At 42.5% G+C, this 25766-nt stretch overlaps 2 protein-coding genes across 4 annotated transcripts in view; one reads left to right on the top strand and one right to left on the bottom strand.

The window, feature by feature from the left end:
• Positions 1–17781, bottom strand: part of itpa (inosine triphosphatase (nucleoside triphosphate pyrophosphatase)) — a 33768-nt gene extending 15987 nt beyond the window's left edge. Inside the window, exons 1-4 of the mRNA XM_060829689.1 lie at positions 17667–17781; positions 15171–15228; positions 15018–15082; positions 12621–12694 (exon numbers count right to left, since the gene is read on the bottom strand). Of these exons, the coding sequence (XP_060685672.1) occupies positions 12621–12694; positions 15018–15082; positions 15171–15228; positions 17667–17729 (260 nt within the window). The 5' untranslated portion in view covers positions 17730–17781. The remainder of the gene's footprint in view (positions 1–12620; positions 12695–15017; positions 15083–15170; positions 15229–17666) is intronic.
• A 291-nt stretch (positions 17782–18072) lies between these two features.
• Positions 18073–25766, top strand: part of mettl13 (methyltransferase 13, eEF1A lysine and N-terminal methyltransferase) — a 31310-nt gene continuing 23616 nt past the window's right edge. The window contains exons 1-4 of one of the 3 annotated variants that reach the window (XM_060829687.1): positions 18073–18223; positions 21108–21268; positions 22609–23359; positions 25045–25244. In XM_060829687.1, the coding sequence (XP_060685670.1) occupies positions 21116–21268; positions 22609–23359; positions 25045–25244 (1104 nt within the window). In that variant the 5' untranslated portion in view covers positions 18073–18223; positions 21108–21115. Of the gene's footprint in view, positions 18342–21107; positions 21269–22608; positions 23360–25044; positions 25245–25766 lie in introns of all 3 variants that reach the window. The other 2 variants (XM_060829686.1, XM_060829688.1) reach the window with 2 other exon arrangements.

Below are 25766 nucleotides of genomic sequence, written 5' to 3'. Positions count from 1 at the left end.
TAACAGAGCATTGGCTGCTCTCCTGATCCACAGCATTGTTTATCTGTCCATAGAAGATTGTCCATTGACCATTGTGATCAAAGCCTCTACTATCTTATATCTGACTGCTTTTCTCAGCTTAGGTCAGGGACGACGGCTGAGTGATCACAGTTTGAAACTGTTATGGAGCCACTTTCTTTTCTATAATCATCTCCAACAATTATCCAATATCACTTCATATTGCATCTACTCATTTTAACCATTCCTGAAACCAATGCAACTACTTAATATTCTCATCATAACTCTCACCCTTCATAATTATTTTGATAAAAGCTTAAGATGAAGTGACAGAAAGTAACATACGCAAGTTTACCATCAATACAGCTCCCACGTCTATTCCTATTTCTCGTGTTCTTATTCAAAGAGTGTGGTGCTGGAAAAGTGCAGCAGGTCAGGCAGCATCCGAGGAGCAAGAGAGTCAACGTTTCAGGCATAAGCACTTCATCATGAATGCCTGATACGTCGATTTTCCTGCTCCTCAGCTGCTGCCAAACGGGCTGTGCTTTTCCAGCACCACACTCTTCAACTCTGACCCGGCATTCGCAGTCCTCACTTTCTCATATTCTTAGACCATTTCTTTCCAATTTAACTTATCTAGACTTCTTTAAATAATTAGTACATTCCACATGGCTTCCTGTAATATCATATCCCATTACACTGTATTAAAAGTTGAGAACTAATGGAGCTAAATGGTCACTTTCATTTGTATAAATTAAACACCTCAAGTAATGAGGATAATGGAATCACAACACCGGTGACAGATAAATGGATGGTAAAAGGCAAGAGGGAGCTTCAGTCAATAAATAATATCCAGCCCAGTGATGCTGAAAGAGCGTACCAATCCATAATGTTGACATCATTGGCTTGGATGCACAAAATGATGTGAATCACAGATGAGTCTGGCGTTATTACCTATCACCAATGTAAAACCAGTACTGCAATTGCTTCCTTTGACAGTTTTATTTACCTGAATCTTACTTTGAAGGATTCTCTATATTTCTCCACAAGCTGATAGCTTTCTAAATTGCATACTTCCATTTCTTGTTTTCCTCCTGCCAGACTCTATTGCCACTCACTTTGCTGCATTAAAGTGCCAATGCTACTCCTGCTATTTCACTAACTCAAAGCCAGATGAGCATTCCCTGCTGACAGTTCAAATGAAGGGCTTATTTTTACTCACGCGATGCATGTGTTAATGGCAAGGCCAGCATTTATTGCCCATCACAAATTAATCTGCAGGAGGATGGTGAACCACCTTCTTGAACCACCGCAGTCTTTGGGGTGACGGTACACCCACTGTGCTTTTAAACAATTCTATGGGATATAAGAACTCAAGTATTTCCAAGTCAGAATGGAGGGGAACTTGCAGGCGGCGGTGCTCCCAAGCATCTGTTGTCCTTCCGGGTGGTAGAAATAATTGGTTTGGACAGTAATGCCAAATGAGAATTGGTGAGTTGTAGCAGTGGATCTCATAGACAGTACACTGCTGTGTGGAGATGGGAGTGAATACTGAAGGTGGTAATTGGGATGGGTCAAATGGGCTGCTTTGCCTTGGATGATGACAAACCTTGAGTGCTGTTGGCGCTGCACTCATCCAGGCAAGTGGGGAGTTGTCCTAAACACTCTTCACTGGTGTCTTGTAGATTGTAGACAGGTTTTGAAAAGAGAAGAGGTGAGTTACTTGCCACAGGATTCCTAACCTTTGCTCTGCTCTTGTAGCCATTGTGTTTATGTACCAGTTTAGTTCAGTTTCTGATCAATGGTAACCCTTATGATGTTGATATGTTGATTGATTTTAATGCCATTAGATGCCAAGGGAGATGCTGGATTTCCAGATGATCATCACCTGGCACTTGTATGACACAAATGTTACTTACTAATTATCAGCCAAGCCCAAATTTTGACCAAGACTTGCAGCATAGAGGAGTTTAATTCTCATTTCCAGTGCGTAATGATCCCAGATGATATTAATACTGGAATGAAGGAATAATAATACATTTCCAACTTAATGATGGTGAGTGGATTGAAGGTAACCTGCAGTTAGTGATATTCCCATGCATCAGCATTCCTTGTCTTTCAAGGCAGGAGCATCTCTGGGTTGTAGCATGCTGTCTAACGAGCTTTGGTGAATTTCCAAAGTGCACCTTGAAGATGGTACACACTGCTGAGCATCAATGACAGAGGGAATTAAGGTTTGTGGATGCAGTGCAAATCGAGTGTTCTGCTTTTTCCTGGATGATGTCAAGCTTAAGAGTGTTGTTGAAGCTGCACCCAGCCAGGTGAGTGGGGAGCATTCCAACATACCCTAAACTTGTACCTTGTTGATGTTGCGCAGGCTTTGGGGAATTAGATGGTGAGTTACTCACTTCAGTATTCCTAGCCTCTGATCTGCTCTTGTAGCCACTATATTTAAATGGGGAGTCCAGTTCAGTTTCTAGTCAATGGTAACTGCTTAGGATGAGAAGTCTTACGTTTAACAACAGCCTTCCAGACACTCAAACTTCAGTAAAGGGTCACCTGGTTTCCAATTTCAAGCTCCTTGACCAGTTGGCACAAGAACTAGTTTCATTTCGGCAATTTTCTGCAGTCATTTGGCACTAGTTAGTTAGGTGTCTCTTTCAGAGAATAAAAAGTGAAGTCTGCAGATGCTGGAGATCAGAGCTGAAAATGTGTTGCTGGTTAAAGCACAGCAGGTCAGGCAGCATCCAAGGAACAGGAAGATTCCTGATGAAGGGCTCTGGCCCGAAACGTCGAATTTCCTGTTCCTTGGATGCTGCCTGACCTGCTGTGCTTTAACCAGCAACACATTTTCGTCTCTTTCAGTGACTCTGACACAAAACTGTTAACACAGCTCACTCATTTAACATGGGCTCCTTAAACTCACTTCCTCCACAGCTTTCTGTTTCCACAGCTTTCATCCAGACACTACTTTTCCTTCCATGCCTAACAGCTTCGGGAGCTACTTATTAATGATACTTCTGCTGCCAAGGACCACTTCTCCGAGTGAAACTTTCCAATTGCCTGGTTCTTCTGGAAGTTTCTATTTTTCTGTCATAATGGATCCCTACAACCCAGGCAAAAGATCAGTTATGTTTCAGTGAATTCTAAAGAAGAGTCATTGGACTTGAAACATTAACTCTGTTTCTCCCTCCACAAATGCTGCCAGACCTGCCAAGTTTCTCCAACATTTTTGGAAAAAAAAATTAGTTATTTTCTTCATCCACCTTTTCTCACCATCCCCCCCACCCCCCAAACCCAAATGCACTGTTCAACTCAAGGGTTTAGCATATTAAAATGCAGGGAGAAAATAATTCCAAACACATCACCACCACTCACATTATTTTTAAAAACTGGAACTAAAACTAAGATGCCCCCAGTATTAACACACAACATGGAAATTCAAATGAAATTCAAAGCTGTACATTGGGCTTCCACTTTAGAACCCAAGCTGCAAAAAATAATTCATTGTGGACCAGATCGGTGCTGGGCAATCTCCCTGGTTTTACTCCGTTTTGACATTTCTGTAGCAGTTTGGTACAATCACGAGACGTGCTGGGCTACTTTGGAGGAAAGTTAAGAGTGAACCAAATGCTGAGAGATTCTGCAAACTAGACTGGGTTCAGGGAGAATAAAATCCCTCAAACAGCGAGAGGACAATGACTAGATGGTCTGCTTTTTAAAAGATGTCAAGAATGGGAGAAACAGTGGCCACTACACTGGGAGAAGGCTCCCCTTCAGGTAGTGACCTTTATATCACTTGGTTAAACATTTCATGGGAAGTACATCACACGTGACAATGCAATACAGTGTTACACCGAAGGGGCAGGACCTGCTGAACCATGGCTGACACACTGACCCATGAAAAATCTCACAGCATGTGTGAGAAACCCAACTTAAAAACTGAAAGGGTTTAAGAATTTCCATTGAAATAGGAAAAAAAATTCTCACTTCTGATACAGCAAATACAGGATCGCCCAATGAAAAGTCTTGCGGCATGTGATTTTGATGATCCGTTTTGCCCGAAACGTAGATGTTCCTGCTCCTCGGATGCTGCCTGACCTGCTGTGTTTTTCCAGCACCACCCTAAGCTTGACTCTAATCTCCAGCATCTGCAGTACCCACTTCTGCCTGTGTCACTGAGGTCCAGCCAACAAAGCTCAGAGTCTCAGTCAGTGTTGACAGATTGACAGGTTTGACTAGGGTGGTGGCTTGGTGTGGAAAAGTACTTTACTGCTGTCAGTCATAAACTCGGAGCCTCCGGCCCACTTTCCACGTGCGAACACCCTGTTTATTTTGGAAACATGGTGAGAAGTTTATTCTGGGCTGGGTCAACTTATTTCCATCAGTGCACAGCTGCAAGTGAAAACAGCAAGAGAAATGAAATCCTGATTTTAAAAACGTGAACTACAGATGGCACTTTATAGACTCTTTTTTTTTGAAAACGAACACAAACAAAGTATAAACCCAAGTCATACTCCCCGGGTGCTCAATTCATACAGTGATCCAGATACTTCATAGGATGTTTGGAATAGTTCTTCGCTGCTAGCCATAAATTTGAACTATGGAAAATTAGAATAAAACCAGCCTTTACACTTTCAACATCATAGGAAGAAGCTAGAGGCACCAGTGTACAGGGCATGAAACCATTTCTTTAAGGCTCTGGGTGTCATTTATTTAGAATATACATGTGAACCCACAGCACTTTCAAGATCCCACCCCCACCGCCCAGTCTAAGAATGTAACTTTGCACCAGATACTAATCACATCGTAAAACGGTCAATAAAAATAAATCAGTGTAGAGGACATCTTTTTGAAGTGAGAGAGACTGTATAGATTCACCCTGCATTATATTTATTTCAGAGGCTGACACTACAGGCACTGGTTGGAAATAGATGTGCTACAAGACAACAAGTCTGCCTACGGCTTTCCTTACTTCTGTAAAGTTTGACTTCCACATCCAAGCTGAATCAATCTGAACAAAGCAAATAAGGAACAGAAGTAGGCCAATCAGCCCTTCAAACTGCTCCACCATTCAATACGATCTCATTTTATCTTCAACTCCACTACTCTGCAAAACCCCTATAATCTTCCAGCCCCTTTGTAATCAAGAATCAATCTAATTTTGCTATAAAAATTTTAAAGATTCTGCATCGACTGCCTCTTGAGGAAGGGAATCCCAATGACACGCCCTCTCTGGGAAGAAAAAGGGTTCCTCATCTGTCTTAAATGTGCTACTCCTTATTTTTAAACGATGATCTCCTAATTCTACATTCTCCCACCAGAGAAAATGTCTTTTGAACATCCAGTCAAGTCCACTCAGGATCATATATGTTTCAATTAAGTCACCTCTGACTCTAAACTCCAGAGGATACAGGCCTAGCATCTAGGCTTTCCTCACAAGGCAAGCTGTTCATTCCAGGTTTTAGTTTAGATGAGACAAAAACAAAAAATGTTGTGAATGCTGGCTATCTGAAACAAAGGCCACAAAGTGCTGGAGAACCTGAGCAAATCTGCCATCGTCTGAAGAGTAAAACACTGAGTCAGTTTTGACAGAGTCACGAGACTCAAACCATTAACTCTGCTTTCCTCTCTACAGATGCTGTCAGACCTGCTGAGTTTCTCCAGCACTCTCTGCATTTGTATTAGTTTAGATAAGACGGTTTGGAGAGGAACCACCATTGACAGTCACCGCCTCTTAAGAATGTTCTGTTTTGCCATATTGATTCTCATCAAAAGCTTCATCGTTATCAGACTCAAACCTCCCAGCATCTGAAATGTTTCATGCACGCATCAAAATTAAGCTAATTTAAGTAGCTTTGGATAAAAGAATCAGAAATTGTTCCAAGTTGTGGGACCACATCTGTTGCCCAGTAGAAGAACACAGATTAGCTCCGCTGTCCCATGCGTTGCTCAGGGATGGACTTATCCACAGAATGCCTGAGCTACAGGGAGTTATAGTTAAACTGGGTGAACAAATGCCTTCCATTTGGAGTTGCACACTTTTTACAGCAAGAGGCTCCCTCATTTTGGCAAACAGGGAGGTTCTTTGAAAATTCTTGTGCCCAACTCCACCTTAGTTCCTGTCCTGTACTGCTCCTCCTTTGCAGCAGTGACTGCGCCACATATAATATACAGGATACACCGCACCAACACTTTTCTCAATCTGTGATCTCTACCAACAAGGATTAGGTCGAACTAGACCTCCACCTTAGTGCATGTCACTATAAAACTATCCATCGATTGTTGTGACTATGACACTCCTGTCCCTTTAGACTTTGCTGAAATTGGTGAAGCTTCCAGAACAAAATCACACCTAAAAAGGAATAACCCACACTGGCAGTTGATCCCCTTCACACCCAATGGAAGACTGATTGAGAAGGTGATAGCACGTAGAATCCTGGGAAACTTGGCGAGATGGATCAGAAACTGGCTTAGTAATACGACACAATGGGTAATGGCAGAAGGCTGTCCAGGTGACTGGAGGCTGGTATCCAGTGGTGTACCACAAAGATCAGCACTGGGTCTCTTATTGCTTGTTATAAATAAAAATGATATAGATGAAAAATTATGTGGTGAGGGGTGTTAAGCAAATTTGCAAACGACACCAAGATTGGTGGAGTGTTCAATCGCAAAGAAGATGGCTGTAGGTTAAGGAAGATATCGATGTGTTGGTCAGATGAGCAGACAAGTGAAAGATGGTATTTAAACCTGATCAGCATGAGATAATGCACTTTGGAAGAAGAAACAAGATCAGAGAGTATGTAACAAATGGCAAGACACTGGATAGCTTTGAGGAACACAGGGATCTTAGGGTAACTATTCCCAATCCCTGTAGTTAGCATAGCACATGAATAGGATAGTTAAGAGGCATTTGGAACACTTGCTCTCATCAGTTGTGACATAGAGTACAAGATCTCTACAATCTGTCTACAAGGCTGAAGCCAGGAGTGTGCTAAAGTATCTCATAAGGTTGGTGCAAGTCCAACAGCCTTCAAGAAAAGCTGACACCATGCAAGACAGCACTTGCTTTGCCACATGCCAGACATTGGACACGGCATCCTATGTGGTGGGCCAAAAGGCCTGTCCCTGTCCTGTACTGCTCTTCCTTTGCAGCAGTGACCGCGACACATATAATGTACAGGATACACCGCACCAACACTTTTCTCAATCTGTGATCTCCACCAACAAGGATTAGGTCGAACTAGACCTCCACCTTAGTGCATGTCACTATAAAACTATCCATCGATTCCTTGCTCTTTCCTTTGTTTAGCTAGCTCCTACTTAAGTGCATCGATGCAATTCACCTTAATGCCTATACACTCTGGTGAGCTGCAGAATTCTTTCCAGTAAACCTTCTCCTCGAAGTCTCTGCTCAACACCATCATGGGAGGACTATTACAGAACTCACGAGTGCTTCAAGGCAGCTCAGAGACCAGCTCTTCAGGGCAACTAAAGTTTGCCAATAAGTGTAGCGTTGCCAATATTACTATCATCCTAAGAACCAGAAAGGGATAACTTTATTAAAAGGATTTCACAAAAGAATTCTACAGCAGGCTAAATCAATACAACTGCCACAAAGGAATCACACATGCCTCCTCCTCCTCCTCCTTACCTCATGTCACACAAAATATACTCATCTATTCCCTTTTCCTTCCTTTATTTAGTTAGCTTCCTCTTAAATGTGCCTCTGCAATTCACCTCAAAGCCTACCTTATCTAGGGAGCTGCAGCACTGTCACTAGTAAACTTCCTCCTCAAATCACCAAGTGTTGAGAAGGGACTCCTTTTAATCTGAACAGGGTTCTCTTTTCTTTTCACTAAGACAATCAGCTCTAGCTAAAGATGAAAGTTTGTTATTCAACAAGGCCACAAGAGGGTGAAACGGAGTTTACTGGCTCTACCACCACCCGATCGGTCCCGCACACTAGCTGACTCTAAAACTCAGTTGCCAACAGCTCAACAAGGCTACGAATGCAATCCCCAGAAACCACTTTGCAAATTTTGAAGGGCTCACCTCTCCCAAAAAGGTAGGTCTTAGTCACATACAACGAAAGGATCAAGTAACATTAATCTTTGTAAACCAATTGCCTGGGACGTTTTAAAACCAGTACAAAGAGAGGGGTTCAAAGTCAGTGCTGAAACAAGTGTACAGCAGCATTTCTCACTGTGCTGGCTCCTAGCGGTACTGTGCTTGGACTGTTTGAATATTTTTTTATTGCAAATTGACAGTAAAAGCAGCAAGGATGTGTATGGAACTTGGAAACCTTGAATGTTGGATCTTGTGAGCTGCATTGCTTTCTGAGGCATTGTGAAAATCTTCACCAATGCCTTGACGCCAAGGCAAGCTCCAAGAACATTGCTCTGGAAGCCCAGTAGGAACCTGGAGCTGTTCCACATGGCATAACTGGATAGTTCCAAGGCAGGATGACACTGGACCATACCTCCTAGCAGCTGCACCAACTGGCTCATTTGTACTTTGTGGCAATTAAGTTGAGACATTTTTTACAATTATCTCACCTCAATTTTTCTCAGTTTCAACAATATCAGCCATTCTTCAGTACTTTGCCTAGGAGCCATTTTTCACTGTGTCTACAGCTCAGAAACAGACTCTTCAGTCCATGCCAAACATAATCCCAAATTAAACTGCCTGCTCCTGGTCAATAAACCCTCTAAACCTTTCCCATTCATGTACTTATCCAAGTGTCTTTTGAACGTTGAAACTGTGCTCCCATTTCAACTATTAATCCACATGAGGCAGTGGCATACTCGTAATGCACTGGACCCGTCACCCAGACTGCTGATGAAGGGTTTATACCTGAAACGTCGATTCTCCTGCTCCTTGGATGCTGCCTGACATGCTGTGCTTTTCCAGCGCACACTTTTCGACATTAGTACCCCAGAATTCCAGACTAACATTCTGTGAACATGGGTTCAAATCTCACTATGGCAGATAGTGAAATAAAAAAAAACTGGAACAAAAAGCTAATCTACTGGTGACCACTGGGATTGTTGTTTATAAAAACAAATGCAAAACTATCCATTTCGCTAAAGTCCTTTAGGACATCAGAACCATAGTAATGTCGTCAATTCTTTCTGGGCAATTAGTGATGGACAATCAATGCTGACTGTACAGTAATGTCCAGATCCCCCGAATGAATAAGTAGAAAAATGCAAATAAGAATTGACTAACTAGCCCTCAAGATTGCTTTCCATTTAATCAGAATGTAATTCCATTCACAATTGTTTGTATCTTCATTTCATTTACTCAATCTTACCACCATGTACATTTATAGACTTAATCTTAATAGCTTCAGCTGACTCAGTATCTGCTGCCTTTTGGAGGACAGAGCTATAAAATGCTTCTGCGCTCAATGAGGAGTGCTTCATAGTTTCTGTCTTGAGTGGCCCAATCCTAATTTTAAAATGTGTTCTCTCTGTTCACCTATCAGAGGACATCTCTCTCCCTCATTGCTATCCAATCTTTTTTTGTTATAAGCATCTTAAACACTTCAGTCAAATCAATCCTCAGTCTTCTACATACCATGGACAAGCCTGACCTTGCACTGGTCGAATATCCACACAAAGCGAGCTGGCCAACACTGGAATGTGATTCCAATTCTTCCAAAGTTCAGAGATGGCAAGGCTGTCTTGAAGACCAATAAATTGATAAATCCAGTCCAGAGCCTGACTTTGCATGGACCAGTTCCTTGCCAAGCATGTTCAATATTAATTAGGTTTTTTGAGAAACTTCCAAGGCACATTTACATAGAGATAACCTCATACATAACAATGTTATTGCAACCCTCTCGAGTGAACTCATTCTTCACGGTTACTGAAGCAGCTCAAACATGGTATGCAACAGTGTCGTCTTTATTGCTATTTATGTTACAACAGTCTCTTCGGAACCTTGTGAACACCAGTTAACTATTTTTAGCGTCCTTATCATTAAAAGGTCTTACGAACGATAGATGTTCGACTTTTATTGAGAACTCTTTTCTCTTCTCCTTCCATCTAACGTTAGGAGAACGTTCAGTTCAGGGCAAGAAAAATAATTTATTCTACTCATGACACACTTCCAAATACACTGCAGCAGAGCATTCCCCTTCCCTCCCTAAATAATCTGTCTTTTTGATATGGTTGGCTGTAAATTCTCTCAAATTTGCACATTTTCCCTGTGTCTGTGTGGATTTCTTCCAGGTGCTCCGGTTTCCTCCCACAGTCACAAAGATGTGCAGGTCAGGTGAATTGGCCATGTTAAATTGTCCATAGTGTTAGGTGCATTAGTCGGAGGGAAATGGGTCTGAGTGGGTTACTCTTTGGAGGGTCGGTTTGGACTTCTTGGGCCGAAGGGCCTGTTTCCACACTGTAGGGAATCTAATCATTTCCTGTTAAATGAGGCTATGGTAAGGTCATGTTGGGAAATGTGCATTTTCTGCCACCTGGTGGTGAAGTACAGTGGTGTGCACATTCAGTAAGTAGCATCACCAACCAATAGCTTTTGGTGCCCTGTTTGTATTCAACCATCCCGAGACAACTCCGGCGTTATGAATGATACTGCATTGTACCTATTCTGATGATTGAAGTTGAAGTCAATTGACTGTTTAATAAAGCAAGCACAGGGTGGGGTAGACAATGCAATTTATTTTTTCATACCCCTCCCCAAATGAATCTTAATATTTATAGAGCCATAAGTTATGCAGCATGGTCCAACTTGTCCATGCTGACCAGGTTTCCTAAACTAAACTAGGTCCCATTTACCTACATTTGGAAGGGCTCTGGCCCGAAACGTCAAATTTCCTGTTCCTTGGATGCTGCCTAAACCTGCTGTGCTTTAACCAGCAACACATTTTCAGCTCTGATCTCCAGCATCTGCAGACCTCACTTTTTACTCATATACCTCTAAACTCTTCCTATTCATGTACCTGTCCAAAATGTCTTTTGAATGACATAATTGATTCTGCCTCCACCATTTCCTCTGGCAGCTCGTTCCCGATACGCACCCCTCTGTGTGAAAAATTGCCCCACCCCTCGGTCTCCTGAAAAACTTTCCCCTCTAGTTCTGGACTCCCCTACCCTGGGGAAAAGACCTAGTTACTCACCCTATCCATGCCCCTCACGATTTTATAAACCTCTTAAAAGGTGACTCCTAAGCTTCTGACACTCTAGGGAAAAAAATTCCAGCCTCCCCTTCTAACTCAAACCTTCCAGTCCAAGCAATATTCTTGTAAATTTATTATTGTACACTCATTGAAAGCCCAGGAGAACAAACAAAAACTGCAGAGAGTAAAATGTTTCTGGCAAGTTGGTCTCCAGATTGCTGCCACCAAATGAATAAGGGTGGGCTTAGCCCCCTCTGGTGCAAGCAAATCTCAGTTTCCAGGCACAGGTCTGAGGTTCAGTCACTGTCTGTGTGATTCACCCGTGTACAAGGCTTCCCACTCTTTCCTATTCAGACCACATGGCACTGTTACACATGTGGACTAGAACAGAGGCTTGAAAGGCTCAGCATGTGCATAAAGAAAAAAAATCCTCCAAAGTCACACATTTGCCAGTTCAAGTCCCACTCCAGGGACCTGAGCTTAAAATCTCAACAGCCATAGATGGAGGGGTGCTCTGTCGGAGAGATTGCCTTATAAACAGGATAGGAAATCAGGGCCCTGTAAGTTACCTCAGGTTAACTCAAAAGACTTCATGACAGCATTCAAAGAGTAACTAAGTTCTTTGGTGTCTTGGACAGCATTCAGCCTTCAACCTACATTGCTGAAGAAATATGTGGTCATCACCATATTGCTGTATTAGGTTACATTGCAGTGCGAAACTTGGACACTGTTAGCTGATGTCACAACAATCTCTACACTTTTAAAATAGTTTCCTTGTTTGTATCATACTTCAGGGAACCAGAGATCATGGAAGATGCTATTCAAAACTATCTAGATTGAGGTTAATGATGTAACTTAGTACAGGGACCTTTCCTCCCTAAAATCAATGACTGATTCCAGAATAGAGTTGCATCAGCTCCATCTTCACATGCAACTATTGCTAAACTGATCAGTTATGGAGGTTGTCATATCAAGGTCAATGCTGTGCTCACCAAGAACCACTTTTTCTGGGTTACATTCCTCCCCGGAAAAACCAACATGTACTGAACTGGAACAACGGGCAACTTAGCCAAGGAATATTAAAACTAACTGTAATAACTACTCTGTCATTTCTCCGGTTCAGGCAAAAGTGAGTACTGCAGATGCTGGAGATTAGAACCAAGAGTGTGATGCTGGAAAAGCACAGCTGGTCAGGCAGCATCTGAGGAGTAGGGAAATCAATGTTTCAGGCAAAAGCCCTTCGTTGATTTCCCTGCTCCTCGGATGCTGCCTGATTGACTGTGCTTTTCCAGCACCACACTCTTGGTTTTAATCTCCAGTTCAGACTAATTGTCTTAGCAACAATCAGGAATCAAATCTGGGATCTCTGTGATTTTGACTTATTAATAAATATAACACAACAAATGCAAAAAGTGATAAATGTTGTTCCAGAAAGAAAATAAGTGAAAAACAGTGACTGCTAATACAGTATTATTCTACTTACATATATGGACCTGGAAGGCCACCAAGAGCATTGAAACATAAACAGGTGTCTTCTACTATAACCGGACCCTGGATCTAAAAGAAATAAAGTTGCTCACTGTCACTACATTCCAAATTTATTGTCGTCAAATTTACTGTTACAATCCACAGCAGAATGTTGACTGTTCAATTTGGAGATCAATAGAAGCTTGCCCCACACCTTGCATGTTAAATATCAAGAAATAATGTATCATGGACAGTGCTCATAGGCCAAGTGAACAAACCCAACGTTCATGTTCTATTCTCGTTCACAGCAGTGTTATTTTGCACAACTGAGCAACTGCCCACTACCAAAATCATCATGACTTTTTTTTCACTTCTGTAGCCAATCGAGTACTCATGAGCAACGTCCATTATGGGCACTAATGCTCAGGTTGGCATGATCAGAACATCCATTTGGTAAAAGATTTCAGCCAAGTTCTCAACTTGGTATAAGCTACTCCTGTTGGAAAATCATTGCATGTGGACGATTTGGGAATTGACTGTGATGCAGCCTATGGTTGAATAGCCCACAGATTTTCACCTTCCAGAATGAGGCACTGGAGGGCTGCTCTTACCCCTGAAACAGCATCCTAGAATCAGTTACTGACATCGATAAAGAAGGCAAAACCCATTTTAGGGACAACATTTCATTAATAGTCATCGATGTGAAATGTATCGAAAGCAAATGCAATTTCACAAGAATTCCCAAATTACACACAAATGGATCACTAGTCAATTGCAAAACAACATGAGGAATCGCAATGAGCTCACAATCACAATATGGATTGCGACATGAGCTAATTGTAATCGTTTTTGCCGGTGTTATAGCCTTTGGCTTATTTCTTCCCACCATGGTATATAATGGAGTTAAAAAGAATTAGGAGAAAGTGAGGACTGCAGATGCTGCAGATCAGAGCTGAAAAATGTGTTGCTGGAAAAGTACAGCAGATCAGGCAGCATCCAAGGAGCAGGAGAACCGACATTTCGGGCATAAGCCATTCCTGAAGAAGGGCTTATGCCCGAAATGTCGATTCTCCTGCTCCTTGGATGCTGCCTGCCCTGCTGCGCTTTTCCAGCAACACATTTTTCAGTTAAAAAGGATTAGGTTCTCTCAGAAAATCAGCCAATTTGTTCCAATAAACAAATTTCCAGGCTAGGTATCTGAAGGAAGACATCCAATTTGAATAAAAACACTTGGAAGGTTTCGACTAATAGCAAACACAAATGTGAATCTCCAGTAAATGTTCACATGGGTGCAGAGTCACTGGTTACTTCTGTTAAGATACGGCAGTGAACCCTTCTGCTAATTAAACCAAACACCCGGAAAAGGTCACCTCGCCTCGTAATGTGTTAAAATATGAGTGACAGAGAACTCCCAAATTCCACTATTTAAAGAAAACAATATCAACTAATTCTTTAACTCTAAAAGTGAACATTAAACAACAACTATTCACAACTCAAAGCCTCTCCTTTCTCTTAATTATTTATTATCTGCCTACAACTCTATAACAATATATTAATCCAATATAACACTTACTAAAATTACATCAACTTAATTTCAAAACCACACAGAGGCTATCATCTTTGGTGTTTTTCTTTCAGCTGAAGATCTCCCTGGGTCATCTTTGTTCTTTCACTACGAACATATTTCATATGAAAAGATACCTTTGATAGAGTGTGTTTCAATGTCTTGGGTCTTTCCTGATGCCTGACTTTCAAAATGCCTGCCTTTTTTATACCCCCAACATTGGATCGTGTCATTGGCTCAAGGTTGGCAAAACAATAAATTCAAACTCGATTGGGTTTTAGTATCCTGAGGCATAATTTAAACTGATTGGTTAAATTCGAATCATTGTCAAAACAGCAACCAACACGGGTATCCATTTCACAGCCAAATGTTACATATTTACAATTTTCCAATACACTCAGACTGCTAGCTAGTCATACGACAAGTGCTCATAAGCAGTTACTGCAGAACAACATTCACTCTTAAAGTACAAGCTATCAACTTCATAACACTTCCACTAAGTGGATCTCAAAGCATCTTACCCATCTGACTAACAGATGGCACGACACAGAAAACGAAAGCTATTGAATGTCCTAAAGACTACTGAACTTGCATATGCCGTTCACTACATATAATCAGTGGCAAGTTAGCTGTATAAACTAAAAGTACTAATTGGCTGGAAAACATGCTGGGATATGGTGAGGTTGTGTAAACTGCTACATAAATGGCGTATTTTGTATTTAAAACATCAATTTAGTAATATTCAAGTAACAAACTGATAGAGCAGAGGCTATAGTACAGTTGGACAATTACATGACCATTTACTGACATATCTAGGCCAGATAATACAAGCTTGGAACTGACACTTACTTGCCTGGCTGCTTCCTGACATTTCTTGATAGAGATTTCATCGGGATCACCCTGATACTCTGGCACTGGAGAGGAATTAATAATTAACTTGAATCTCATTTTCTAGTTCATCAGTCTTAAGATGAGAATAAAGTTAGAACGTCAACTACTTACAGTCAATCTTTTTGGAAACAAGTGTGAAAGGAAACTTGTCACCCAGAATTTGAACAACCTGTTTTGCAAAGACAAAGCAAGATTTAATCCCTGTTTCCGCCAAAAGGGTTTTTTTAAAAAAAGTTTTAATTAATTTGCTTGACAAGACAATAAGAGATCAACTTAATTGTACCTGATATTGTGTGTCTATCAGTTATGCAGTAATGTACTGCAGCCACATGCCAAGATTTCAACAGCACCTCACAGACCGTTAGCAACTATCATTTAGGAGAACAGTAATAGCACAGGGTTACCTCCAAGTTCCTCCTCTATGTCTCACATGATTTTGGCTAGGTCATAGATCACTGTTCCTTCATTGTCACAGGGTCAAATTTTTGGAATTCCCAAACATTGTTTTGCAATTTCAGTATAGAAGCATGTTCATGGTTCACCCACAATGTTACTGTCCTCAGCCTTTAAACAGGTGAGGTCATGAAGTTGGGCTAACCTGCTGTGCTTTGACCAGCAACACATTTGCAGCTATACAGTATACAGGAAAGCAAGGCACCAGATCAACCCAGTAGGATTTCACTTTGGCTCCCTTTCCCTGACCTCATTAGGAAAGACGATTCGAGACACCTGCCATACGCCCATATCTTACTAAATAGGAGTAATAACTGCATAAACAGTCTAGAATTTGCTGCAGCAGGGCATCACGGTGCATACCCAGTCAATCAAGCCTTTTCCAGTGCCCGCTTCAGCTTAAAGCACAATCGCCAAAAAAAGTTCTGAGTGCAACATAGTCAAAGGAAAAAAGATGCTTCTGAACTTAAAACAGAAATTGATGGAGAAACTCAGCAGGTCTGGCAGAATCCATGGAAAGAAATCAGAGTTAACTTTTCAGGTCCAGTGACCCTTCTTCAGAACAACAAACAGATGCTGCCAGACCTCCTGAGTTTTCCCACCAATTTCTGCTTTTTTGTTGGTTCTGATTTCCAGCATTCACAGTCCTTTTTTTCAGCTTTTTGTGCTTCAGGACTTTTTGAATGTCAGTTCGTTTTTAATAAGATTTCTCAAAGAAACTGCATGAGCAGTGGATCAGAAAGGTGGCAAATGGAGTTCAATGTCGCTAAGTGTGAAGTGATTCACTTTGGTAAGAGTAACAAGAAGATGGAGTACTGGGCTAATGGTCGGATACTTGATAGTGTGGATGAGCAGAGGGATCTTGGTGTCCATGTACACAGATCTCTGAAAGTTGCCACCCAGGTAAATAGTGCTGTGAATAAGGCATATGGTGTACTGGCTTTAATTGGTAGAGGAATTGAGTTCCGGAGTCCTGAGGTCATGTTGCAGTTGTATAAGACTCTGGTGCGGCCGCATCTGGAGTATTGTGTGCAGTTTTGGTCGCCATACTACAGGAAGGATGTGGAGGCACTGGAACAGGTGCAGAGGAGGTTTACCAGGATGTTGCCTGGCATGGTAGGAAGATCGTATGAGGAAAGGCTGAGGCACTTGGGGCTATTTTCATTGGAGAAAAGAAGGTTTAGGGGTGACTTGATAGAGGTGTACAAGATGGTTAGGGGTTTAGATAGGGTTGACCATGAGAACCTTTTTCCACGTATGGAGTCAGATATTACAAGGGGGCATAGCTTTAAATTAAGGGGTGGTAGGTATAGGACAGATGTTAGGGGTAGATTCTTTACTCAGCGAGTCATGAGTTCATGGAATGCCCTGCCAGTAACAGTGGTGCACTCTCCCTCTTCATGGGCATTTAAACAGGCATTGGATAGGCATAAGGAGGAAAGTGGGCTAGTGTAGGTTAGGTGGGCTTGGATCAGCGCAACATCGAGGGCCGAAGGGCCTGTACTGCGCTGTATTTTTCTATGTTCTATAAATGGTGGACTGAGTTAAAGTGATTACATGAAAAACCGTGAAAACTACATCCTAATTATATTGGGCAGCACCATGACTCAGTGGTTAGCACTGCTACCTCACAGCACCAGAGTCCCAGGTTCGATTCCAGCCTCAGGCGACTGTCTGTGTGGAGTGAGTTAAGGTGATTACAACTCTGTGTGGGGATGCTCCAGTTTTATCCCACAGTCCAAAGATGTGCAGGTCAGGTGAATTGACCATTCTAAATTGCCCATAGTGTTAGGTGCATTAGTCAAAGGGAAATGGGTCTGGGTGGGTTACTCTTCGGAGGGTCGGTATGGACTGGTTGGGCCGAAGGGCCTGTTTCCACACTGTAGGGAATCTAATTACAGTCAGAATGTTAAATAAACCTCACTCTGGGTACTCAGCTATATATTGCTAAGTAACAGGAAAGGAAGGGCTCAGAATGCAGCCTATTTTGGTACAAAATACTGAGATTGCAGCCCGTGAAAAGGTTCAGGCTTGCTACAAGTTGACAGCCTGGAAGGGAGTATGATACCGTGACAAAAACAAATCCATCAGAGAGAGAGAGGGAAGGGAAACAGAAGAGGCAATATCGTTTCCTTATCCTATACTGTGGCCTACCTCCTCCAGCTTCCTCGCGTTACCGGTAACAAACACCACACTACGACCTGTATTTACAGCCATGACCACTTCCAGCACAGACAGAGAGGGAGAGACAGACAGCGAGGAGCGAACGTTTCCGGGGACGAGACGGGAGATGCCTCTGATTGGCTCAGACTTTGCAACACTCCTCCCCACGTGCTCCGAATGGAACGGGGAGACATGAACCAGCCAATGGTTGCAGGCGGAGAGTAGCGGGTGGTCAAATCAGCTCGTTCACCCGGAAACTGATGGGATGAATTATAATAACACATGGTGCACCAGCCGGAGAGTGGATTTGCTCCAGTAGTTTTTAGGTTTTCTATTTCTTGGCTGCTTTTCTTATTTCTTTTCTTGTCTAATCCATTGTTTTTTTTTAAAAGAAAAGGCATTTGCCTTCCCGCGTGTTGAAATACACAAAGAAAACAAAAATAAAGTTCAGCGATAACACCAGGGAAGCAACCGAAAAGACTTCACCGTAGGCCGACCGATATCTTTGGAGAAGGAGCTAACGTGTCCAGTTCGTGCTCTATTCATTTGTAAGGAAATGAGTGTCACATTGTGCAAACTGTAAGAACAGTGTTATTGGTCTTTAGGACTTAATTTACACGCAGAGCTGTTGTACACTTTGTGCGAGGAAGGTGACCGATGAGCAAGGTAGGCTAAGTAATATTTCCGTAGTCGATCATAGCAAATGGGATTTACGTGCAAAAAAAATCCAATGACCTTAGATATTAAAGCTCGTCAAGGTTTGCTTATTTTTAAAAGGGAAACATCTGAATATAGGACATGTTTTGCCTCAAATTTGTCAGTCAATATAACTGAAACTTGATTTGGAGATGCCTGTGTTGGACTGGGGTGTACAAAGTTAAAAAAAAATCACACAACACCAGGTTATAGTCCAACAAGTTTAACTGGAAGCACACTAGCTTTCGGAGCGACGCTCCTTCATCAGGTGATAGTGGAGGGCTCGATCCTAACACAGAATTTATAGCAAAAATTTGCAGTGTGATGTAACTGAAATTATACATTGAAAAATTGATTGTCTGTTAAGCCTTTCATCTGTTAGAATACAGTGATAGTTTCACTTCTTTCATGTGTAAATCACAAAACCCTTTTTTTAATAAGTTGCATTCTCGGGTTAGCTGTTAACAATGGTGATAGCTAGACAATATGTTGAAGGTGTTAGCCCCTGTGTTCTCTGTCTATGACCTGATGTTTAGATTGATTCTAATCTAAACAGTGAAATAAGAGTTTTACACAAATTCATGCAGTTTTTGAGCTCGGAGTTCTACATGAATGTATGCAGTTATACACTTACCATTAAGTGTATAAGTCCTGCCCTAATTTGCCTTACCAAAATGTAGCACCTCACATTTATCTAAATTAAATTATTTCAGCCCATTGGCCCTTCTGATCAAGATTCCATTGTACTCTGAGTTAACTTATTCAATGTTCACTGCATCTTCAATTTTGGGGTAATCTGCAAACCTACTCACTATACTCCTACGTTCATATCCAAATCATATATGGAAATGACAAAAAACAGTGGACCCAGCACCAATCCTTGTAGCACACCACTGGCCACAGGTCTCCAGTCCAAAAAGCAACCTTCCAACAACACCCTCTGTCTCCTATCTTCAAGCCAATTTTGTATCCAAGTGTTAGTTCTCCTTGTATTCCATGTGATCTAACCTTGCTAACCAGTCTACCATGAAGAACTTTGTTGAATGCCTTATGAAGTCTATATTGACAATGTCCACTGCTCTGACTTCATCAATTCTCTTCGTCACGATCTTTAAAAAATCTCTATCAAGCTAGTCAGACATGGTTTCCTGTGTGAAGGTGAGGACTGCAGATGTTGGAGATCAGAGTTGAGAGTGTTGTGCTGGAAAAGCACAGCAGGTCAGACAGCATCTCAGGAGCAGGAAAATCAACATTTCAGGCAAAAGCCCTTCATTAGGAATGAGGTTGGAAGGGATAAATGGGAGGGTGGGGTTGGGGGAAAGGTAGCTGAGAATGTGATAGGTGGATGGAGTGGGGTAATGGTGATAGGTTGGAGGGGAGGGTGGAGTGGATAGGTGGGAAGGAAAATGGGCAGGTCGGACAAGCCATGAGGGTGATGCTGAGCTGGAAGGTTGGAACTGGGATAAGGTGGAGGGAAGAGAAATGAGGAAATTGGTGAAATCCACATTGATGCCATGGGGTTGGAGGGTCCCAAGGCGGAAGATGAGGCGTTCTTCCTCCAGGCGTCGGGTGATAAGGGAGTGGCGATGGAGCAGGCCCAGGACCTGCAAGTTCCCGTCAGAGTGGGAGGGGAAGTTTGAAGTGTTCAGTCACAGGGCAGTAGGGTTGGTTGGTGTCCCAGAGATGTTCTCTGAAGCGGTGTGCAAGTAGGCATCCTGTCTCCCCAATTTCGAGGAGACCGCATTGGGAGCAACGGATACAGTAAATGATGTGTGGAAGTGCAGGTGAAACTCTGATGGATGCGGAAGGCTCCTTTGGGGCCTTGGACTGAGGTGAAGGGGGAGGTGTGTGCAGGTTTTTCAATTCTTGCGGTGGCAGGGGAAGGTGCCGCAAGGGGAGGGTGGGTTGTTGGGGGGAGGTGGACTTGATGAAGCAGTCACGGAGGGAACGGTCTTTACCATGCACAAAGTCATGTTGACTATCCCTGATCAGTCCTTACCTTTCAAAATACATGTAAATCCTGACCCTCCGGATTCCCTCCAACAACTTGCCCACCGGTAATATCAGGCTTATCGGTCTATTGTTCCCTGGCTTGTCCTTACCACCTTTCTTAAATGGTTAACCGCGTTAGCCAATCTCCAATCTTCCAGCACCTCATCCGTGGCTATCGATGATATAAATATTAAGCACTTTTCATACCTTGGGGAATCAACTCTCAATAATTTGCAGTTGTAAGGGAAAACCTGTTCTTATGCCTTTTGAAATACTGCAAAAGCTTATAGAATTGTGTTGGTATTGCCTCTTCTGTCTGACGTTTTAAGGTGAGGATGGTCTGAATTTGTCGTTTAGAGTTGAAAGTCTTTCTGGTATGTTTGTTTGGAAGCTGAGATCCAGTAAATTAAGCACCAAAATCTTGTTGTGTTAGATGATCTTGGTGCAACGAGGAAGCTAATTTTCAAACCCACTCAGGATAACCAAAATCTCCCTTCTCCAGATGCCCATCTTAGAAAAAAACGTATGTTTATCTGCAGTCTCTACGCTATGTTTTTAAATGTTTTGAATTTACTGAAAACATCAGTGCACTTTCATTTATAAACACTATATTGGCAGCTTTGAACATGTAGTTTGTTTTGCCTTATATTGTTGTTTTGCTGAGATGTGAATGACTGTGTGCCCTTTTCAGGTTCTGAATACAGTAACATAACAGTTAACAAGCCATTTTCCATCTTTACCAAGATTTGAAAATGAACTTGCTGCCGAAGAGCTCAAAAGAGTTCAGTTCTGCTGAATACTGGGAGACCTTCTTTAAGAAACAGGGTGCTAATGCCTTTGAGTGGTATGGGACCTATGTGGATCACTGTGCTGTTCTGCACAAGTATATCAAGCCTAAAGATAAGGTAATTGAAACTTTTTAAAATGGGCTTGGACAAAATTCTTCATTTCCTTAAAGCAGAATGGTCTTTGTAACAGATTTCTTTCGGAGTAAGTTAACTGCCATAATGAGATAAATTTTGAATTGTTTTAACCGTGAAATGTGGGTGTTGTTAAAATAATTCCTAATTGTTGAAAGAACTGCAAGCCTTTACTTTGCACTTGTTAGAAATAAGCCAGTCAGTTTCTATTTCAGTCTTGAGTAAGGACCCTGTTTTTTTTTAAATCTGAAAAAGGAATGTGTTAGTTTTCGAGTGACTGCTCTATACAATAATGGAGCACTGATTGTCTATGTCTTCTATTCTGTTTCAAGTTATACCATTAAAACATCTGTTGGATGCTGCCATTGTGAATGGTTATTTTTTTCCCTTGGCATTTTCTGTCAGTTCAACAAAAAATGATCAACCAACCTGAAACATATAAAAGTTATAGGTTATAAGTTCCGCTTCAGATCATGATTGTGAAGTCTAGAGCAGTAGTTAATCAGATATCATCTTTTGGGTAAGACGAAGACTTTGTCTTGGATGGACATGGTGTTTTAAAGGATGTCCTGGCTAATATTTATCCCTTAACCAACATCATGAAGACAAATGACCCGATCAGCTATCTCATTGCAGTTTGTGGGCTATTGCCATGTGCAAACTGGCTCTTGCATTCTGCATTGCAAAAGGGACTGCACTTCTTCAGGAGGGATGTCCCTTGCTGTAAAATGCTTTGGAATGTTTTTGGATCATAACAACTGCTCTGGCAAATGTTTGCTTTTGTTCATCTGCCTCAGAACAAAATGGTTTGAAAGACGTGATGCTGCACTCTACGTTAACTTTGTTTCTCGCTCCAGACATGTTGAGTTCCTCCATTACTTTGTCTTTTTCAGATTTCCAGCACTTAGATTATTCTGATTTTATTTGAATATGCTGCAGGTTTTTGACTGGAGAGGTGGCTTTGAGGTTTTAGAGTCATGCAGCACAGAAACAGACCCTTCAGTCCAACCTGTCTGTGCTGACCAGATATCCTAAACTGAACTGTGTGTGGCTGGTGGGGGTAAGGGAGGTGGATCTGGATAATGAGAGAGAATGGGAGTGGATGAATTTATTCCTGTGATGTAGAAGGTGCTTAGCTGAGAGGACCTTGTTTCAGGTGGATATGTTGTTTGAGACTGAAACGTGTTCAAATTTGGTGGTGGACAGTGTTGTATTCCATTCCCTACTGCTGATGTTTCTTCCACACAAATAATCATAAAATTAACAAGATATTTATTTCAAGCAAGTAATCGTATTTCTCCTCTCTCTATCTTTTGATCTTTTAGGTGCTTGTTGTTGGCTGCGGTAATTCTGAACTAAGTGAGCAGATGTATGATGTAGGTTACCAGGGGATCACAAACATTGACATAAGTGAAGTGGTCATAGCCCAGATGAAGGAACGCAATGCCACCCGCCGACCGGTGATGGTCTTTGTGAAGATGGACATGTTGCAGATGGAGTTTGGTGACTCGCAGTTTCAAGTTGTACTCGACAAGGGGACCTTGGACGCCCTCATGACGGATGAGAGCAAAGAGACTCTGCGCAATGTTGACAGGATGTTTGCAGAGATTGGGCGTGTCTTGCAGGTCGGTGGGCGCTTTGTGTGCATCTCACTGGCCCAGGAGCACATCGCAAAGAAAGCTGTTGGCCACTTTGCGCAGCGGGGCTGGCTGGTGAGAGTACACGCCGTGGAGGAACAGGGCACGGCCAGCAGACAGTTCACATTGCCCGTGTTCGTCTTCATCTTCACCAAGTTCAAGGAGATTCCTGGAGCTGGCCACCAGATCCTGGAGATGTGTGCGGAGGAGCTGGACAAGCCGCTGCGAATGGACAGTGTGGATGGACTGTTGGAAGCGATGAAGGGAAGGCAGCAGTATGCACTACTCCGAAACCACTTGGCCAAGCGCTCCAGCAGCAGAGAGAGCGTGGCCCTCACTCTTTGTGACAGCGTATCTGGGAAACCTCGCTACTCCTTTCATGTTGTCGATCTGCCCTCTGTGAAATCTCCTCGCACCAACCACTTTGCAATTTTCATAGGTGAGTGTGATCCTGGTTGTGTTGGAAAAACCATGTGACAGGGTATCTCTGTCTATAACGTTATCTGGGCGGACAATCGCGAGGGTTGTGCTTGGAAGTTGTTTGATGATGAAGTACCTGCTGGACACCGTCGTGGTAATGACGGCAAAACTGCCAATGTCCACCAAACGTTGCTTCACTGAAACTGATGGCTTTGAGAGCGTGCACATTCACAAAATAAGGTGGCTGTTTCACTCATTCTGTTCTCTGCCTACAGTCAGGGTTGACCTATTTTGCTGTGGTCCTCAATCCACCTGAGCCAGAACGGGGATTGAAGCCCTCAGTGGTGTAATTGTTTCGAACCGTTCAAGCTGTCCAACCGACTGAGCCTAAGAAGTTGAGGACCTAGCACCGGTCCTTATAGCATGCCACTCGTTACATTTAGCTATCTGAAAATTTAAGTTAAATATAGTGGGTCTAGTCATTTATTCTCTAATATTCATAGAATTCCTACAGCGTGGAAGCAAGCCATTCGGTACATCGAGTCCATGTTGACTCTCTGAAGAGCTTCACCCTGACCCACCTCTCTGACTTATCACTGTAATCCTGCGTTCCCCATGGCTAATCCACCTAGCCTTCACATCCCTGGACACTCTGGGCAATTTAGCATGGCCAATCCACCTCACCTCCACATCTTTGGACTATGGGAGGAAATCCACACAGACACTGGGAGAATGTGCAAACTCCACACAGATAGTCACCCGAGGCTGGAATTGAACCCTGGCCCCTGGTGCTATGAGGCAGCAGTGCTAACCACTGAGCCCCCCCCTGCCGCCCCAAGCCACAGTATTATCATCTTCCTGGTTTGCTGTGTCAGAATCTAAAAGTTGACCCAATTTGTTGCTTACCTGCTTGTTGGCATCACATTGCAATGTGTCAGGGCATCCCCTTGACCCGATGCCAGATTTAAACAGCGACCGGGGTAAGTAGAAATCCCACAACGTGGATGTTTGTGAACGTTTTACTTGCTCTTGCTGCTGACTTTAAAATTCAGGCTCCGAATTTGCTGGGAAAGCAACAGCAGGTTCATGGCACTCATTGGTACGTGTGTATTTAAAAGAAGAAGTAAAGCAATTTCTGGCGAGGGAGAAAAACACTGTATGCTGCAATTTGTCACAAATTACTGATGGATTTATGTCACTCCAATTAGCAAAAATGAAATCTTGCCTTTGGCTGCTCAGGAGTATCAAGAAATTGCTGTATTTGCACTGCAAATGAGAATTAATCTCACTGAGAAGGTTAAGGGTAGCCTTTCAAGAGTTCAAGAGCTCTCTTTTTTTTTAAAATTACCAAGTTGATGTTCCCTGCAAATCCATTTAGTCCCTCAACACGAAAAGGAAACAATTAAGAATTTAAGAAATAGTGGAAGCCCAAATGCGCTAGTGGGGAAGTGGGACTGGCAAACGTGACCCCAAATTTCAATGGTCAATTTTGTAAGTTAATGACGTGGTCAGAAATGGCAGATGATCCGGGCAAATATTGACTACTTTCTTAAAGAACATCTTCATGCAGTTGTTCACTTGTGGCCTGGTTGGGTCTTGCACTTGGCTAGAGGAGGGATGCGCTAGAAAGAGAGAGGTCAATACAGGCATTGGTAAAGTAGTACCAAGCACCTTTCACAGTGACTTGATGCAGTTTGATGGTAGTTCCACAGGGCAGGGAGACCGAATGGATGTTTGGAACTGACGAGGGCCGGAGGCAGTTGGGCAAAAGTGCGGAATTCAGGCGTTTGCTGGTTGTGGTGTTGCACCGTGACCAAGTCTACGAGAGTATGGAAGCCATTCAGTCAGAGCTGTCAGGGAAGGTGATGGATTTAGCTCCTTCTGGACTTCCTCCAAATCAACAGGTAAATGCTTGCTCTTTTGTGTATGTGTGTGTGGGCTGCAACAATGACTGATCTTCAAAAAATGGATCCTGTTAATTGTGAAATCCTGCCATTGGTCTCTAGCTGCAGGTGAGAAGGAGCAGGTTGAACAAATATGTATCATTTCAAATATGGTCAGTGACTTGTGTGTTCATCTTTACCGATTTGCCTTGGTTTGATTCATAATGTTATGAAAATACTCCTTATAGTACATGAAATGTCTGTCTTTGAAGGTCAAACGTTACCCGCTTATTCCCCTTGTGCAGCTTGGGGGCAGTAAGAATTTTACAAGTTGCAATGCCCCTACAATCTTTTACTTTTCTTTCATAGTCCCTGACACCGTTCCCAGGGTGAAGGTGTCACTGGCTCCTCCGATATGTGGTACTTATCCTTAGTTAGCAGTGGCCTTGAGCCTCTGTGTTTCTTGTCTTGAAGCTGCTTCCATAGTCTGCCAGAGTACAGCACTGAACAGACTCTTCGATCCAACTCATCCATGCCGACCAG

Source organism: Hemiscyllium ocellatum, chromosome 9 (assembly GCF_020745735.1).
Source record: "Hemiscyllium ocellatum isolate sHemOce1 chromosome 9, sHemOce1.pat.X.cur, whole genome shotgun sequence".
NCBI lineage: Eukaryota > Metazoa > Chordata > Chondrichthyes > Orectolobiformes > Hemiscylliidae > Hemiscyllium > Hemiscyllium ocellatum.
Note: the sequence above shows the minus strand (reverse complement) of the source record. Positions and strands in the feature narration are given on the sequence as shown.